The 19,201-nt window shown below is 44.0% G+C and overlaps 3 protein-coding genes across 4 annotated transcripts in view; 2 read left to right on the forward strand and 1 right to left on the reverse strand.

Moving 5' to 3' along the window:
* The window catches only part of PSME4 (proteasome activator subunit 4), a 64,716-nt gene extending 62,244 nt beyond the window's left edge, over positions 1–2,472 (forward strand). For both annotated transcript variants that reach the window (XM_075749914.1, XM_075749913.1), the window contains 2 exons: positions 602–740; positions 866–2,472. In XM_075749914.1, coding sequence (XP_075606029.1) covers positions 602–736 — 135 coding nt within the window. In that variant the 3' untranslated portion in view covers positions 737–740; positions 866–2,472. The remainder of the gene's footprint in view (positions 1–601; positions 741–865) is intronic.
* Positions 2,473–8,424: 5,952 nt separating this feature from the next.
* Positions 8,425–11,036, forward strand: GPR75 (G protein-coupled receptor 75). The gene has a single exon (XM_075749915.1). It carries the CDS (start codon positions 8,553–8,555, stop codon positions 10,299–10,301), a length of 1,749 nt encoding a protein of 582 aa, XP_075606030.1. The 5' UTR covers positions 8,425–8,552; the 3' UTR covers positions 10,302–11,036.
* A 4,987-nt stretch (positions 11,037–16,023) lies between these two features.
* LOC104632605 (toll-like receptor 2) lies at positions 16,024–18,715 on the reverse strand. The gene has a single exon (XM_010298512.2). The coding sequence runs from the start codon at positions 18,676–18,678 to the stop codon at positions 16,024–16,026; it is 2,655 nt and encodes an 884-aa protein (XP_010296814.2). The 5' UTR covers positions 18,679–18,715.
* Between the last annotated feature and the right edge of the window lie 486 nt (positions 18,716–19,201).

Here is a 19,201-nt window from a genome sequence, read left to right on the forward strand (position 1 = left end):
AACAAGTTTTTAGTGAAATAGTTACCTCTAACTCTGGTTTTTTGCTCTATTCGGTTTTGTTGACCTTTTGTTGTGTTAACCGCAGTATTGGCTCAAGAACACCTTAGATGTAACAAACTTTGCTATGGTATGCTTTATTGAATTAAGAAACTGAGCTGATTGGACTTTTCTTTTGTTAATTTAATAGTAATCTTAATTAATAACAGAAGATAGTTTTCCTCTGATTTGTTTCTTCTATGCACATTGTGATTTGTCCACTCATGTTTTGAGACCCAAACCATTGGTTTGAAATACCCAAGGAAAAGGAGGAGGGGAAAAGCTTTTCACTTATACTCTATAAGAATCTATTAATTTTTTTCAAACTCAAAATTGTACATTAAAGAATGTTGGAGTCATGACACTAGTCAAAACACTTGAACCAGAATTGTAAAAATTAATACTGGGGAACTGGGCTGAATTCTCTAGAGCCCTGCTAACCTTTAAACTGCTCAAACACTTTGCTCTACTTAGCAGTTATTTTTTTGTTGTATTCAACGTTTGTTTTGTCATGGAGCTTAAATCCATAACTGATACAGATCAATATTGATTGTCTGCTATGCAGATGACTGTGAAAAAAACACTGTCAAATTTCCGGAGGACCCATCATGACAATTGGCAGGAGCATAAACAGCAGTTCACGGATGACCAGCTACTAGTGCTTACTGACCTCTTGGTTTCACCCTGCTATTACGCATAGATAGGTAAGATTATTTGTTTTGACATAAACAGTATTCCAAGAGAAGTTTTAATCTGTATTTTCATTTTTTCCTGTGGTAACAGCACAATGCAATAATCTTGGTTTGAATTCTTTGTTCTTTCTTTTCAGGTTTTTCCTGGAAAAAAGAAGGTGTAGGAACCTTTCTGCAAAATAAAGGAAACTCAAATTTATCATGTAGAAAACTTTTGTGTTGGGAATCCTGATGCCTGATCCAAACCACTTTTAAATACAAACATAAAGACCTGGTTCTATTCAAAAGGAAATTCACCTCCCCAGGGAGGAGCTGTGGGAGCCCCACAGTCTCCTTGTAACCACGCTTGCAGAGCTCGATCGTGAGTTTATTGCAAGACCCTTGTCGTTGGCCTGCGTTACACATCAGTCTTGTTTCTGCTTTCTGGCACACAGTGACTTACACCGTGCATTTCTTACCCTCTTTTTCTGACAGTTCTTCCCAGCTGTTTCTGACATCAAAGATATGCAGAGCCAGAGAGTGCTGCAAACTAGAATATTCTCAGCGAAACTCTCCACTTCTGTTGATGCAACTTCTTACCTAGTCAGCATACAATACCAGGAACCTGTCTTTCTCAGAGTTTATTTTTCACTACTTGGATTTGAGTGCCCATCAGGTGATGGGCTCTGTATCATTCAGTCCACCTCAGGGCAGGATTGCCTTTTTGTATTTTCCTTGTCGAAATGTAAATAGCTGATCTTCTCTGTGCAGTATAGGCGATGGCAGGACAAAACGTGGGGAGTGAAAGCTTTTACTGCCTGGCCAGGTCTTCAGAGATAGCTTGACCACGTGTGGAATAAAAATCTATGATTATATGCATATTTTTAAGGGTGAAAGACTATGGGTGTTTCCACGTAATTACAGCCCACAGATATGAAATTATGGACTGTCAAGTGGTGGTTGAATTCACAGAAGGAAATGTGTGTGCAGTGTGACAAGGCACTGAATGGCTGACTATTTTTAACAGCGTGTTCTCATAAAGATTGTCACTGTTTGAGCAAGCATATCTTGTTCGAAGATTGTGGAAGCTCTGTATTTTTTTTGCCTGCAGCTTTGTTCAGAGACTGGTATCTATTGGCTATTTAACAACATGTTTAATATGTGTTACATAGTTGTAAAAGACTGTATAAATTGTAGAGGCATTGCATTGACAAAACATTGTACAGTTTGCAACCTTTTACATAACACCATTGTGACATTAATTTGTAAAGATTCATACTTAGATGTTAATACTGTAGTAGTTCTGGCTTTTGTATCAAATCAAATGCCATTATTAGTTTTTTAAATTATTTTCTTTAATGGAATATCTCTTCATGTCTGAAAGGCGGAGGTTTTGTTTTGGTTTTCTTGTGTCTCATTATTCCTATGTCTCATTCAGATTTTAATGCAACACGCGTGGCCATCTCTAAATGCTGACATCACATATTCTGGTGTGATAAGCTCATAGAACGTGAGGTACACTGAAATAATTCATAAACTGGTGTGTGTTTTAACTTTCATGCAATCCTACAGGAGCGCTGATACATTTTGAGTGATCTACCTGCTGAGCGTGTGACTCATTCCAAACTTCAAAGCACAGCGGTGTTCCTGGTGCAGTATTTAATGAGTGTCAGCACACGGATGTAACCACTGTATAGCGTAGTGCCAAAATTATTATTTCAATTGTGTATGTAGTTTTAAGACCCAATAAATGGATTGTTTGTAACATCTGCATTTTTTGGGGGGGTATTTCTAAAGCGGAAATTTCTTATTTTGAGATTACAACTTAAGGCTTGTTTACTGGACTTTTGAGCTTTTTGTATGAGGCATGTGTTTATTGTGGGATTTGGCAGTGAATTAAGGCAACATTAAGGATTAATTAAAGATCTAGTTCTAATGGTTGGGAAACTAGCTTTTATATTTATGTAAAAATATCTTGTGCCTGGTGAAGCTTGCCAAAAAAACTCACTAACTTCTGAGAAGTACACTTAAAATTGGAGAAACTAGTTTGAAGTGGAGGGGGTTTTGCTGATAGAATTTAAAAAACCTTAAAAGTACTGGAAAGTATTTGCTGCAGAGGATCATCTTTAAGGTATGTATTGGTTAACTGATGGAGCAGATCATATGTGATGTTTTGCCTACACCAAGGGTGGCTAACTATAGGATCCAGCTCTGCTGCTTTTTACCGTAGTTGGGAGTTTCTTTTCTTACGTATTTATAGTCAAAGCATAGCTGGAATTGGTTGCAATGTTGAGGATCCAGTGCTCTGTAAAGAATCATTCTGCAGTCAGAGCTATGATGGCAAATAAGTAGGTGGTAGTAATTCACAATAGCTGTTTATAAACCAGCAATAAATTACTTGATCCAAACAGATCCCCCAGAAAATAGAGAACTGTACTTTGAATACGTACTCTAGGATAAAATATGCCTATGGTAGCGTGAACAAACTTGTACTGATTGATGTTTTGTGGGCGACAGGTTAAATGTTAGTCTCCTGACTGAGAAGGTAGGAACAATTTTGAGTTCTTCATCAAATACCACAACTCGATTGCTACTTTTGTTTCCTAACTCTTCCCAAGCAATATACACATGTGTAACGAGTTCCAAGCTTTCCATCACTTTGTCTTATGTTGTCTCTTCCCCAAAGCTGTAGAGATGAAACAACGGCAAAACCTCAGTCTGGAGAGGGAGACAGTTCTAGTGTGAGAAGAGAGAATTTTTCCCCTTGAACAGTAAGGGAGATGGAAAAATATCTTGGAGGTGGTCCGGTAACCTTGATAGCCTTAGCGACCATGAGTCAGTCTGCACAAATCATCTCGGTGACCACCACTGTTCGAAGCACCAAAGAATGGCAGTGATGTAAGGTGGAATTCATTTGTTGGGGTTTTTTGGTGTGGTTTTGGGGTTTTTTTGCTCGAGTTGCAGTGACTTACTGTTTAGTAACTCGCTAAAGATTAAGAATGGAGTGGTCTCCTGTGTTTCCATAACCCAGTTGGGTATATTTGTGCATGTGAAAACCTGATAATTTCACAGCAGAGACATAATGCTTATTTAGATAAAAATGTATTAGAAAATTATCAATTGGGCGAATAAGACAAACTTGTGGTTTTGGGAGTCTGGCACCACAGACTCCATGTTGGTGGATTGTATTATTAACAAGGGGAGCTAATCTGTATATGGATTTTTTTTTTATAAAAGAGGAAAAAGGTATGAAAGTCATTATTTCTGATATGTTATATTACAACTATATTCCTCTTATGTCCAGGTATCTGCCCTCTCATCCTTTTTACTTCTTTGCCAGGCTGCTGGGAGTCCTGCGCTTGGTACACATAGATGATGTCTCCTGTCAGCTTTTCACAGTTAGGTATCCCACGCTCCGTTCAGTCTCGCACTTTCTTCCACAGCTTCAGACTTCCTGGAATCCTACAGCAGAGACTCCAGCTTCCTTTGTCCCTGTGCTGTGGAAAACACGATTATCTGGTGAGATGTAAAAGGGGGGAAAAAACCAACCCCAAACAATTTATCAGCAGAAAGTTTTGCTGGCCATTGTCCTTGCAAGATTTTAACTTCAGTCCTGCTGTGAATTACCAGCTAATTTGTTTTATACTCTCACTGTGCAGTAACTGGAAGGCAACTTCTGTGGATTTCCCAATCACAAAATACTTGCCGTACATAGTCATGTTGCTGTGCAGGCTCTGGAGAACAGGATTTCCAAGAAGAGGGGGGGAGTTCACCCGAACCTGATCCAGACTTCCAGGTTGTCTGTAGGCTAGAGGTAACCGTGCTCCAGGGAAGGGGGTTTACGACAGTTAATCCAACCAGGTACCCGGGGCACTAGGGCAGTGGTAGTTTCACAGTCTGCTGCAAGGAATTGGAGGTTTGATGACAGAATTAAACTCTCTGGAAGATAACTGCTAAGCTGTTTAAGGCAATGCACACACATGAGAAGCAGATTGTAATTGGTTTGCACTGAGGGTTTTTTCTCTCTTGGTCAACAGGTGCTTCTCTGAGAGAGATTTAGGAGGGAAATTCCATGAGCTGAGAGGAAAAAAAGGTTAGTATTCTCTCCCTGGGAAGGAGAACAACTCTTTGTAAAGCAATCTTGAATCAAGAGTTCTCTCTCTCAGCAGATAAAAGCTTCAACTATTGCCTACAAAGTTTATTAGCAAAATTGTCTTTGATTTCTGATGGATTAGAGTGCAGCGCTTGGAGGCATTAGCTGCATACTAACAAGGCAGACCTTTTCAAAGGGTGAAAAGGAGAGGGAGCCTTGCTGCCCATGATCCTTTTCTAATTCTACATTAAATGCCTTTTTCCACAAAAGGCTTGTGGAAGTTCAGCCTGCCTTCCTTGCATGGGCTCTTGGCACCCTCGCTGCTGCAGGTATTTGGTGTAAATTACCTGAGCAGATTTTGCTGGTAGAGATGGAGCTGGACACGTGCTTTCCTTTGGGAGTAGTGAGGGGTACTGGGAAGTAGGAGGTACAATTACTTCTGATTAGCATGCCTTGGAAAAATAGCAATAAACCCAGCAAATCTGTTTCAGCAGTAAATCTAGTGAGATTAGCAATTCAGAAGCCTAGATGAGTTCGCCCATGAAAGGGTTCTCTTAAGAGTATCAGTTAAAAGCTTTTTATTTATTCTCTCCTGGCTTTTATTTCTATTTTTTCTGGGTTAGTTTTCCGTTTTATTATTCCAGCATCTTTCCCCTACTCAAAATGCAACACTGTTGTAAAAACATCTTGGGAACAGAGTTTCTCCTTATGCAGCGGAAACTCCAAGACTGAGCAATAGTTGAGAAGCTTGGATAGCACTAGAGAGCCCTGGGGTCTTTTATTAATTAGTTTAAGGAAAGGCTTAAGGGTGCTGCAAAGAAAGAGTTGATACCCTAGTACCTCATGCAAGGTGCTGCAAAAGTTGTTGAGGTTGTGATGCCGGCCTTGCGAAACTCAGACTGATTTATTACACCGCTCTTCTCTCCTGTCCCAAACTTCAGCAGTTCTTTTAAAAAGGGGCAGGCCAACGAGACGCGTTGCTGTGCCAAAGTGACTGTGACTGTGCAGTGTTCTCGTGTTCCCATGGAGATCCTTTTTGCCTCGGCTCATCCCCTCGCTCCCCGAGTACAAGCCCTGTATTCAGTGACCTTCTTTCGGCTCCCCACCTCCTGCCACGTTCCTGGGCTGTTTTGAGGCTTGGAGGCTATGATGAGGAATACCTTCCTTCATTTCAAACTACAGAGGGGCAAAACATCTTAAAACCAAAAAACAATCCTTGCTTCTCATGGGCCTGCCTGCATTAATGAAATGAGTGACAATCTAAATCTATCACCTATTGGAAAATGCAGGCTGCTCTTTTCCTATTTTGCACATAACTAGTTCTAAAATATTTAACACGTTGTAAGGCCCAGGTCGTACAGCTTTGATGCCTAAATCCATTTTTCAGCATGTCAGGAGTTTCAAAAGCACCTAAGAGATCGGAGTCTCAGTCTTGCTAACTCCTTTAAAACCCTGTGGGCTTGCTAAAAACGATCCCATTAGGCATGTGCAGCCTTATTTCTGTGTGCATGCTTCCACCTGCTAATCTAGGAACTACGGGAAATTAAGAAGTCTTAACTGTGGTCATGCAGGGCTGAGTATTTGGCCAAACACCACCTGGAATTAGGTAGACCCTCCCCAACTTTTTAAAGGTCTCTTGTTTTGCAAAATGTGTTACTACTCCTATATTTTTGGTCAGAAATTGTCATAGCCTAATGCGGACTCGGGGCTTAGACATAGTGTGAACCTAAGGTCAGGTTTTATGCAGTGTCATGCTTAGAACTGAACTGCGGTGCGGTGTGTTACGTGCTCTGAGAGGATGTGGATATTGTTGAGCACATTAGTTTCATGTGAAGAGAACAATCATCACTGTTTCCTTGGTGTTAATCACTTTGAAGTAACTCACTCTTGCATTAGGCTGATACTTTGTCAGTCTTGTTTAATTACGCAGTTCAGTGTGCTCTGATGTTTATAAATAAGAAAATTCAAGGAGGGAGATCCCAGCCTGGCACAACTCATACTCAATAGGGCCAGGATTCACCCAGAGAATTCAAATTAGCCATGACTTGGAGAACAAAAATATAAGCAAGAGTGGGAATAAAAGTGACAGCCAAGCTGAGGGAGAACATAGCTGAAGCCACAGGAAACCATGGATATCACGTTTTGGTTTTTGGACCTTCTCCCTCCTGTGTGCAACTAGCTTAAGAACAAACCAAGGCTACACACACCTCATGTAGGTGCCCAGGTTGCAAGGCACTGTTGCAGCCTGCTCCGATGGCTGCTGGCATTTTCTTGCCGCAGATCCCAACAACAAATCCGGATGGATTGCCAGCTGGAAGTGTGTTTAGCATGCAAGGATATAGGCCGGGCTACCCTTGTGAATCATAGGTTTACTAAAAAATTGCTCTTAGTTTTAGGAAGAAATGCATTGAAAAGTAAACAAGCAGGTAGTGCTGACAAGCTTTTAGATGTCAAGGTTCTTGTTGCTGTCTTGATGCTTCTACAAAGCACCGCTGTACTTCTGCATGATTGCTGGGGGTATGGCTAGATTAAGACACTATACAGATTAATGTGTGTATATATATATAATGGGTATATATAGAAACGTATATTGTCCTCATTGTCAAGCCCATGTGAGTGTTTCAAAACGATCCCTTTAAGTGCTCAGACATCCAGCACTCTCCATCATTTTAAATGGCAACTACTGTATTTGTGGTAGTAGTAGCTGGCAGTAACAGATAAAGAAGGAATGCTGATTTTACGTGTTTTCCCCCCTGTGGGAATACAGAAGCTCCTTTGCTTTAGATCCTGTGCTTCTGGGTGCAGACAAGCAATCAAAAAGGGCCTCGCTACCCCGCTAGCGAGGGGAAAGCAATGCAAAAGTGCAAGCAGGGGAAGGACGCAGTGTTCAAAATTCTGCCTTAAATTTTGATGGTCATCAGGTTTTGTTTTGGGGCAGGTGTTTTGTTGGTGTTAAGTCAACATGGAGGGACCTCAACGCCTTGAGAGCCCAGCTCCTGCCTTGGTATTGCTTGGCAGCGATGTGACTTGTAGCAAAACCTCCAGCGGCGTTCTCTCAACTGACTTCACGAAGCTTTACGAAAGCTTCAGGATGGAGCCGCTGCCGTGGCGCTGGCCGTCCAGCCAGCTCCCTCGGTTGGGGCTGGTGCTGCGGGTGCCCCAGGGAGGAGGAAGAGCTCCTGATGGTGCTTCACCAGGAGGCTGGATGCGGTGTGGGGCACTTTTCGGCAGCTGCTGGAGGTTAATGTGGAGAGACGTGGTAGAAACTGTAGGAAGGAGCGGATTAAAACCAAAGTCTGTGTTGCTACAGCGCCTTGCATCAAAGCAGCCGCTTGCACAGAGCGCAAGTTCGTGCAACGGGGAGTCAGGGTTTGTGCCGCTGCTTCTTCCCGAGCTGGAAATGCAGATGCGGCCCCAGAGGCGACTCAGGAAGCCCAGGACCGCGTCTGCAGGGTACGCGTGTCCCTCCGCCACCTTTTCCCACGGCAGCTCCTGCCCGGAGGCCGCAGCAGCGGGTGGAGGTGGGCACGGCGGGCCGTGCCGGAGGGGGGGATGTAGGGCCGGCCCTGCAGGAGCGGCGGGCCCCGGCCCTGCGGCCACGCGTGGGCCGTGACTTCAGCCGCCGCGCAGCGCCGCGGCTGAGGTAGCGGGACGGGAGGCGCCTGCGGGGCTCCGCCAGCAAAGGGGCCGGGCCCGGGCGCGGCGGCCGCTGCGGCGGGGCGGGCGGGCGCCATGGCGGGGCGGGCGGCGCCATGGCGGGGGCGGCCCTGAGGGAGCGGCGGCGGCGGCAGCGCGGCCTCGTGCGTGCAGCGGGGCGGCGGGCGGGCCGCCCCCGCCTCGGGCCCCGCTCGGCCGCAGCCGCGGGGAGGCGGCGGGCGGAGATGAACGCGTCGGGGCGGCTGCCGGCGGGGGGCGAGGAGGAGCCCCCCGGTGCTTCGCTGCTGCCGCTGGGCGGGAACGGCAGCGCGGGCGGCGGGGAGCTGCGGGAGGGGACCCACGCCGCCACCCTGGCGGCCTGCGCCTCCCTGCTGGCCCTCGTCTTCTGCCTGGGCTCCTACGGCAACCTCATCGTTCTCCTGTCCTTCTTCGACCCGGCCCTCAGGAAATTCAGGACCAACTTCGACTTCATGATCCTCAACCTCTCCTTCTGCGACCTCTTCATCTGCGGGGTGGCCGCCCCCATGTTCGCCTTCATCCTCTTCTTCGACTCGGCTCGAGGCATCCCAGGTGCCTTCTGCTTCACCTTCCACCTCACCAGCTCCGGCTTCATCATCATGTCGCTCAAGACGGTGGCGGTCATCGCCCTGCACCGGCTGCGCATGGTGCTAGGGAAGCAGCCGCACCGTGCCGCCTCCTTCCCCTGCACCCTTCTCCTCACCCTGCTCCTGTGGGCCACCAGCTTCACCTTGGCCACCCTGGCCACCCTGAAAACCCGCGGCTCCCGCCTCTGCCTGCCCATGTCCAGCTTCGCCAGCAGCGAGGGGAAGATCATCCTCTATCTCTACGTCATCGATTTCATCTGTTGCGTAGCTGTGGTGTCTGTTTCCTACGTCATGATCGCCCAGGCCCTGCGGAGGAACGCTCAGGTGAGGAGGTGCCCACCTGTGGTGGCCGTGGATGCCTCCAGACCGCAGCCCTTCATGGGGCCTTCGTCCGGGGAGGGCGTGCAGAGTGTCGTGCCTGCCTTGTACAGGAACCAGAGCTACAGCAAGCCGCAGCACGTCCAGACGCACGGCTACGCCAAGCATCTCGGCCAGCCGCCAGCCACCACCACCAGCCGGCTCCAGCTTGTGTCGGCGGTCAACCTCTCCGCGGCCAAAGACTCCAAGGCGGTGGTGACGTGTGTCGTCATCGTGCTCTCTGTCTTGGTTTGCTGCCTGCCCCTGGGCATCTCTTTGGTGCAGGACACGCTGTCCAGCAGCGGTGGCTTTGTTCTCTACCAGTTCGAGCTGTGTGGGTTTACCCTCATTTTTTTCAAATCTGGATTAAATCCTTTTATATATTCCCGCAACAGTGCTGGACTTCGGAGACGAGTTCTCTGGTGCCTGCAGTACGTAGCCCTTGTCTTTTTCTGCTGCAAACAGAAGACGAGGCTTCGGGCCATGGGCAAAGGCAGCCTGGAAGTCAACAGGAACAAGTCATCCCATCACGAGACCAATTCAGCGTACGTGTTGTCTCCAAAACCTCAGAAAAAGGTTGCGGACCACGCCTGTGGTCCCAGTCACTCCAAGGAAAGCGTGCTGAGTCCTAAGGCTTCTGTTGGGCATCAGCCCTATGCACAGAGCAGCTCAACCCCCATGAACACCCGAATCGAGCCCTATTACAGTATCTATAACAGCAGCCCTTCCCAGGAAGTGAGCACCCCAAATAGCTTACAGCCGGTGAACTCGACTTTTGGATTTGCCAAATCCTACATTGCCATGCATTATCACACCACCAACGACTTGGTGCGAGACTATGACAGTGCTTCGACTAAGCAGATACCCGTACCCTCGGTATAACGCTACAAAATGGTTCTGATCTAGCTGACCCAGTGGGTCCCCTTCTTTGCTTTTCTTAACAATTATTCTGAACTCAATGATACAGTATTGCTGTACTGCTGCCAATTAAGAAAAACGCCACTGCTGTTAATATCCAGCTATTTGCGTTTGAAGCGAATGCTAGGATATTACTTCCACGATGCTTTCTTGAATTTCTGCGGCAAGTCAAAAAGGGCAGTATTTTAGATTTGTATTTGGAATTGTTACAATAGGGTGGGTTTTGTACTAAATTTTACTGCTGGACAAGTGGGGGAAAAAAAAGCGCTTTATAACTATATATCACGAGGCAGAATATCTCAGAGAACAATCTGAGGCTGCCCCAGAAGTATTACCTGTTGAATTGCATACTTGCCGTATTTTCAAGAAGGAAGAGTTGGGAAGATACTTGGTGTTAACGATACCCAAGTTTAAACGTTCTCCACTGCAGAAGGTTGAAAGAATTGGTAGTATTTTGTTTTAGAAAGTGTCGGTAATAATGAAAGTCCTTTCTGTTTGCAGGGTGAAATCTTGGTTCTGTTGAGGTAAATGGCAAAATTTCCATGAACTTCAGCTGAAGTTTAGGATTTCAGTCTCGCCTTCCTAAAGCAGGACAAGGCACGTTACAAAGAGTGTTGCGTTGTCACTGGGGAAGGACTTTTGAGAAGTGTTGTGGCATTGTAATAAGCCTCTGAAGGATATCTATATATATATAAAAATTACCCCAGTACATATATTTTAAGGATTGGTGGTGTTACGTATCCCAAAATAATATAATTGGAGAAGTATTTTACATCTAATAGAAATAACTGCAATACCTAATTGCAGGTTTTACTTGAGGATGAAGATGAATATTGCAATATTGTAGTATTGATACACTAATGGTAATGCAATCGCCTCTGGAATTTTCTAATTTGTAAACTGTTACACAAAGAGTAGTGTTGCTGGTTGCTTTTCTGTATGTGACTTTGTAAAAAAAATGGGAATTGGGCAGATTTGGCTGTGATATTCCTGACAGGTAGAACTGACAGCTATTAACGCTTCTAAAAACAGAATGGCCGCATAACAAGATGACTACAAGTTTTTGAGGTTTTCTTAACAAGTCTAATGTCGGTTTGATTTAAAGATTAATAATCTGTCTACTTATAAACTTTATCTGTTGGTCTACACAGTGAGCAAATAACAGCAGTTAAATATTTTTTTATAAATCCAACCCTTTGTGTTGTGTCACATGTTGTGGGAATTTCTTCTGAGGCGGAATGATTTGGAGGCATTTAAATTCCTGACAATTACCGCTTTAAGTGGCCGGATCTTTTCAAAACAAGCGATTGCCTTTCAACTTGTATGGACTTCAGCAGAGCCTTAGTATCTCTGAAATAATCGTGCCACAGACTTTTGGTGCCTCGCTATAGGAAAATGCCACATATTTAGCAAAAGTACAGCGATGTGAAGATGGTTTGTTATTTTAGAAACAAAACCTGTTCACATCATTGCCGTGCGTGAGTTGTTGTTGGTTTAGGCTCTTTGTTAACTAAACTATTTTCAAGATTTTCCTGGAAGACTATTACATTATGAATACTGTTCTTTGTTTAACACTCTGAATTTTAATTAATTTTGAATAATTCAAGATGGCTTTCTTGCAATAAAATGGATGTGAACAACTTTCTAATACAACTGTAAAATTGAAATTATTTCCGTAAGTCTTTTCTCTCTGTCCAGGTATTTTTCTCTATAAACAAATAACATGGTTCTTTCTAAAGTAATTATAAAAGATAACTAAAAGATCAGTCTTGGGTTTCCTGTCTTTGTGTTTCTCTTTAGTACAAAGCAGGAGGGGAAAAAATACATGGGATCCTGACATTTTGTCTCAAACGATACATTCTTGGCAGCAATTACAGTTTCAGATCGGAGGAGCACAGGGCAGGACCCCAAAGTGGTTGCAAGGTGGGGCCCTGTCTGTACTTTCAGGGAGCTGAAGACGTGCATTGAGACTGGTTTTAACGTGAAGTAGATTTTGGGTTTGCTGCACGTACGTACAACTCCCGCTGTGCTTTTGTTTTGGATCGCGTGAGCTTTATCACGCGATAGAAGATAAAATCCCTCGTGCCTTATTCACAAAAGTAATTTGCATTGAGTATTCATGCGGGAGTAGAGCAGGCAGGGTGCAGCTTTAGGATAGAAGGAGGGTTTATTGCCTTTACCTGATGTGTTATTGAGACAAAAGAACTGAAGTCCCTTCCAAGCACTTTGTACTAGTGTTCTTTCGTCAACGCCTGCTGCCAGCTGGCTTCTTAATACAAGCAGTGTGTTAATATGTTTATAGTGTCAGATAGGAAAGTGCAACACCTTTTAATCCGCAGTAGGAACAACATCTGGTTTAAGTTGTCAGTTGTATTAAATGACTGTGTTTTGAGGGAGGCTTGTGGATGTAGTAAATAGAGATTGGACTTTGAAAATATGTAGGTATGGTTTCTTTGAAGTGAATCATAACAACTGATTACTTCAGTTTATATGACCAAAAAAATACTTGTTTTAGACTTTTCTGGAGTATAACTTTTCTTTTTTCCTTTAGCCCCCTTGTTGTACCAGAACCCTCTTCTGCTGAGCACAGAACCAGTAAAGCCTGACGGCAAGGTTAAAAAAGCAGCAGTCTAAGCGAGAGGGGAAGCAGCAGAGTGCTGGCCGAAGGAGATGGAAAATGTATGTGAAGAGAGGAGATGGGTAAGAGACTAAGCAACAAAAGGATGGGAATACCGAATAGGTTAGAAAAAGTAGGTCTGTGGTTAGTGCAGTCCATAAAACAGGAACAAGAAAGCATCTCGTGAATATGAGAGGTGGCAAATCCAAGACACACACAGCGTTGTACTTTTCTTACTGCCCGTACAGGCACCGCGGACCTTGTTGCTGCAGAACTGTTTAGAAAAAAACTAGGAACGTTTAACGGGTGCTTCATGTGAGCAATACAAATATCGGGAGCCTGACAGTTAATGCCAACACGTTTTGAAATCTGTAAAACTTTATACTTCAGAAATTAAAGCAATCCTTGATTTCTGGGGTTAGGATGAACCCATCGTGGTGGAGGAGGTTATCCAACGTGTGTTTTCAGTGTGCTCTTCAGCTGCTTTTCAAGTTGATGGTGTTGGCCGCGGTCACGACGTTTGGCCCGAGGACTGTTTCTGCTTTATTATTGAAAAATCTACATCTGTGGTGCTAGGTGTACTACTAACAGTTTGATCAGAGTGCCCCATGAAATAAGGAGTGGCCTCCAAAAAAGCATATAGAAGCTTATTAGAGAAACAACTGATTAATTACTTGTGGTTGATGTCACTAACGAGTGACTTCTGGTCGTTTACATGAACAAAAGCATTTGAAAATTCACAGTCTTTTTAAGTCATAGATCTTGCTTTATGGTGATAAGACTTTTTCAGCTGTTGGCCTGCAGTATTGTAGTTTTTATCCTTTATATATAAAACCTAAAAGCTGGTAATGCCAAATAATTTTAAACACTTATCTACACAACCTCAAAAAGTTGCTAAAGAATGTTCAGCAGTTGGGCACCAGCTCAGAACTTTTTAGACTAGACGTTAGAGAGGTTTCTGTAAGATGGTATACATGTATTTTTTTAATAAAGTCACAGAGCCGGTCTGCCTGAGCAGTAAGGCTTCGATAAGCTGGGGAGGGCAAGGTGCAAAAATTGGACAGATGATAGTCAAAAAGGATAATTGCCTAATAATTTTGTGCTATCTTGTGGTATTTTATGGTACACATGGTTTAGGTATAGAATTTGTCACTTGTTAGGAAAGCTGTGAAAATTATCCCCTGTATAATCTTCAGTACCCCTGAACAGAATTTGCCAGCAATTTAACAGGAAAATAATTCTGTTTTCACGACAGCGTACGCGACTCCTCGTGCTTGCTGAGGAAGAGTGGGTTTGCACAGAGATCTCTCCAAAAATGGAGATGGTAGAGGAGGGTAAGTCCTACTCTGCTTCTCATAATTTGCACTGGTGGAAAACTGGAGAGTCAGCACCGTGGGACAAAGGGAGAGGAGGCGATTTCAGAGCGTTTCTGGGGTTTGGGAGCACTGGCTCTGTCCCGCCGTGCAATTGATGCGGCTTTCTTTGATTTGAATAGCTCTTTGGTTATCGTCAACTTCAAGCGCTGTGCTTCATGGCCCCACCGAGTACAGTATCCACAAGTTTAATTGGTACTGGCAAATTGACTTCAAAATGACATTTATTATGCACTAATAAATGCTGACCGCAGGTCATTGTCAATTCCTATTTAAAATGGGTTTGTGTTTAGCATTAGAAAAATGCTTTCATTCATTACAAAAGCTGTCCCTGAACCTCGGTTCCAAGAGTCAAACATGCTACCGGCTGCAGTGTGGGTTTTTTCTTTTTTGCTGGGAAGCAGCACAGGGAGGGTGAAAACCATGCACTGCTCCAGCTGGATCTTTTCCTTTTCAAAATACATTGCAGCAGAGTTGTGTTTGCTGATAGTGCCTCGTGTTTGTTTCATGTTTCCCCTTTTGGCCTCAATTAGGATGGTATTAGCAGAGCTAATTCCTTTTCAGAGCGTGTTTCAAATGTGCTGTCCCATATGTTGTACGGAGACGTTCTGTATTCCTGAGTCTGTGATCTGCTGGGAAGTTGTTTGGGTTTGCTCATCTTACAAGCGAGCCCAGATTGTGCTACACTAAATAATTTGTTCTCACCTGGTATTTATTTAGTGTCACACTCTGTTGATTTTTCTTGAAAGTGGCTGTTAGATCAGCTGAGTTTTTTTTATTTTATTTTTAAGTAGCACTAGGTGATGATAAGGGCTATGCAGAGGGAGCACTGAATTCATTTGAAATGAGTGAGGCTGGCTATGTCAAGTCAAACCTTTCCTAAGTCTAAATGATATTATACAGAACTTTCTTGCTTTGTCAAACCTTTCCTAAGTCTAAATAATATTATACAGAACTTTCTTGCTTTTTCTTCAGAGGTTTATGAGAACAGCATTTAAATAAAGCTCACACCAATTGTTTAACAGTGGAGACTGACACGCTCAGCTGGCTCCCTTTTTTTATTGTCTGGTTGTGTCTGTTAATCTGTAATTATGAAAGATTTTAAAGTTTGATCTCTTCCACCAGTTACTTAAACTAAATGATGTAGCAGCATGGATTTGCAATTGCAGGTCTCTTCATTAAGTAAGTCTTTAATCTTTACTCGCTAAACCACAGAAGGAAGCTGTTACCTGTGTGCTATCGTAGTTTGTGGTTTTCTTACGTGTACGCATTGTGCGTTCTCATCTTAAGCTGTTCTGGAACTGAGACTCTGAACTCCAACCTTACCTTTGAATGACATCGCTTTTCACTGCAATAATCGCAAAAAGACAGTTAGGGCCTGCAGCGTGACTCGAGCTGTTCTTCCTTTCAGGTGACATCCACAGCATTTTAAGAAATGCTGGAAATAGCCTAAGAAAATTGAGCACCCAGGAAGAAAAGGCTGTTTATCGGTGCTCGGGTCTCAGCCCTTTGGATAACGGATTCTTTTATCAGCCAGAATAACGCACACACTACAAACCCGTTAGTAACCTCTCCTGGGACCGCTCCGAGACAAACCCCCGTTGCGACACAGCAGCCTTTGCAGGAGGTAAACACAGAAATACTTTTATTTGACAGCAGGCTTTCCAGGCACAAAATCTTTACACATTCTCGTATCTCATTCCATCTCATACATATCCTGAGCAGATCCATTTTCTGCTCTCACGAGTGGTTCGTTGGTTGTTTTTAAGACAGCTGCTAGCTGATGCCAGAACATTTTCTGTTTGTGTTCCTCAGGGCTCCACTTTAAGTAGGTTTTTCTTTTCAGCAGTTTCCTGAGTTTGCTGAACTTCTGTGGCACGCTGTTGGGCGGGAGGTCTTCCAGCACAATCATGATGAGGGAATCCTGATTTTCATTCAGGACCCGGTGTTCAGCAAAATACAGTTCATACTGACACCAGCAGCTGTTTACAAAACTCTGAGAGAGAACAAAAAGGACTTTATGGCTGTTCTCTATGCAGTAAAAAATGTTACCGAGCACGGGATGCCCCGGTTTGAAATCCCTCTCGTGGTAACAGATCTTGAATCCATCAGTTTCCAATTTTTTCAGTAGATTCTCTTTCGTCCAGTTTGCATCTTGTTCGCTGTATGAAATGAAGGCGTCAAAGGGCTTGTTTTCTGGCCTCTTCTCGTACTGCTTCCTCTTTGCCATGCACCAGTACCAGCCCATTCTGACGTACCACAGCCCATCAAACCGCCAGCACAAGCCTGTTAACACCAAAACCACCAGGATGGCGACGCAGGCTGTAACGGCCATCTGGATGCCCAGGGAGCAGCGCAGAAGCGTGAGGTCGCTGCTCTCCACCAATGAGCCCCTTCTCTCTGGTGGGAAGCTGCACTTGAGACTTCCTTTCCCGTTTATCTGCAAACGGGGGTGGTGGATATAGACATTCACAAACCAGTACAAGTCACAGTTACAAAAAAAATGTTTACCTTGAACAGTCAAAACGCTCAAACTCGTTAGCTGGCCAAAAGTGTCTTCCACGATGGTCGTAATGGCGTTGTTGCTAATGTCTAACTCGATCAGAGAAGCTGGGAGAGAGCCACGCTGTAGAAAGGAGATCTTATTCCCCGATAAATTAAAATACCTCAGCGTTGGAAGAGATTTCCCAAAGCGATCGGGGAGTTCTGAGATTAGGTTGTGACTGCTGTCCAGATTAGTGAGGGCAGAAAGGTGGCTGGAAGGTTCCAGTCTGGCGATGAGGTTTCCAGAAACATTAAGATATTCGAGTTTCTCCAGGGCGTCGGTTAATGACAATGTGTTCAACTTATTTTTACTAATATCGCATTTCGTTAAAGTCAGCGGAAAATGCTCAGGATGCATATCCGTAACTTTATTATTTTGAATATTAAATATTGTTAAGTTGGAGACAGATTTAAAACTAGGGGGTATTGCTCTAATATCGCTGTTGCTTAGGTCGAGATGCTGCAGGGAGGTGGGTAAGTCAGGCAGCACAGAAATCCGGTTGCTGCTGAGATCCAAAAATAATAATTCTCCCATTGTGCCAGCAAACCATTCTGGCAGTTCTACAATGGAGCAGTTGGACATTTTCAGGTACTTCACTTTGTTCGGAAGGCTTTTGATGGGTGTTCCACCCTCGTCTCTGACGAATGAAATGGCGTTAATACGTACAGTTCCAGGGGGAAACATCTGAACTGCATTAGGGACGTCTGGACGTACAGTATATATGAAGTGATTTCCTTGAACGTACATGTTTTCTAAGTTAATCATTTTTTTAGCAAAATTTGGGGGTATTCGACTTATGTTGGTGAAGGACAAATCGATTACCTTGATGGTTGAAGGGAGGCACAGCGTATCCAAGCTGTTTATGGGATTGTTGCTAATATTTAAAAAGAGAAAGTTGCTGAATGGGAAGTTACAGATCGCCTCAACGTCTTGGATGTTAATTGTTAATTTGTTGTAACTGGCATCAACAGACTGCATGTTTTTCATTGGTAAAAACAGGATGAACAGCAATAGAAGATCCATTTCCAAGTCATTGTGACTAATGTCAAGCTCCAAAATACCATCCAGCTGAGCCTGGCAGACATCCGGATCCAGTTTTAACCTCAGCTCTTCCTCGGAGAGTTTGCTGTTGGACAGAGCGAGTGTCCCATTTATTGGCACTCCGCAGAAATTAGGCCTTAATGTGGTGGTTGGAGAGACCGTTACATTTTTCTCTGCTCTTCGAAGAAGATTCTCTGTACTTCGCCTGAGCCTCGGATGAGCGTTTCGCAGGACAGATGGACCTCCTGCGTGTGGCAGCTCCTCGGCGGGTGCAGAAGGCTCCGAGGCAGCCTCTGGTGATCTGTCAAAATACTTGTAAAGCTGTAAAGACCCCGAGGCTTCGCTAGCGAGCGAGAGCTTCAGGTGGGCTGGAAGACCTGGTACGAGAAGTTTCTTATCGTTAAACGATAAATTCACAGAGACAAGGCTGAGCAGACTCTCAAACGCACCAGGTTCAATGTCCTTAATCTGATTGTAGGAAAGGTCTAAAACTTCCAGCACATCAAAACCTTCCAAGTCTCTTTTGGTGATTTTTTCAATTACATTATGGGAGAAATTGAGAGCTCTTGCTGTTTTTGGAGCTTGTGCTTCTGATACAGAAGAGAGGTTTAAATAGGAGTAGTTATAAAATGGGAAGGCATAGGCTGTAGGTGTTCTCAGAGTTAGGAATCCATTTGCTCTACTGAGTAAGAAAGAAATGAAGTAGAAATGAAGGCTTCCAATAAGGATTCTCATCCTGGAGAAAAGAAATATAAAATCCATCATTAGAACATGTTCTATGTTAATGAGTACTCTTAAAAAAAATAAATTTCCTAGTTAACTTCCAAGTACAGAAATTGTTTCCTTAGTTGTATCAATGAATCCCTTTTATGTACTAAAAGGATACATCTTGCTTCGTTATTATTTTCTAGAGGCAAAGCTAAAAGATGGTGTCAGAGAGCAATTTGAAGGAGAGCACTATTCATTTCAGATCATAGTAGATAAAGTCTGAATGATTTTTCTATTTACTTTTTTTTTATTCCTTCCCCCCAGCCCCGACAGGTAGTGAGCAGCCTTTGCAATCGCATCTTTCCGTCGCCTAATCTGATATGCACTTTTGTAACTGCTGCTTGCGACTCGGGTTTTACATCTCTCATTCGGGTAGGTCTGACCTGTCCGAAACCTGATCGGTCACATAATTCAAGAGTAAGGTGGTGGGGAGCTCCGTGTAACTGCGTGACCACGTATCTTCTGGTGATCCCGTCCACTTGGTGGTTTGTGCTCTGCCAGGAATTTACCGGTCACTATT

Source organism: Balearica regulorum, chromosome 3, assembly GCF_011004875.1.
Source record: "Balearica regulorum gibbericeps isolate bBalReg1 chromosome 3, bBalReg1.pri, whole genome shotgun sequence".
Classification (NCBI taxonomy): Eukaryota; Metazoa; Chordata; class Aves; order Gruiformes; family Gruidae; genus Balearica; species Balearica regulorum.

Bases quoted from the DNA above. Each gene is read 5' to 3' on its own strand.
- LOC104632605 (XM_010298512.2), bottom strand. From the start codon at position 18,678: ATGATGGATTTTATATTTCTTTTCTCCAGGATGAGAATCCTTATTGGA.
- GPR75 (XM_075749915.1), top strand. From the start codon at position 8,553: ATGGCGGGGGCGGCCCTGAGGGAGCGGCGGCGGCGGCAGCGCGGCCTC.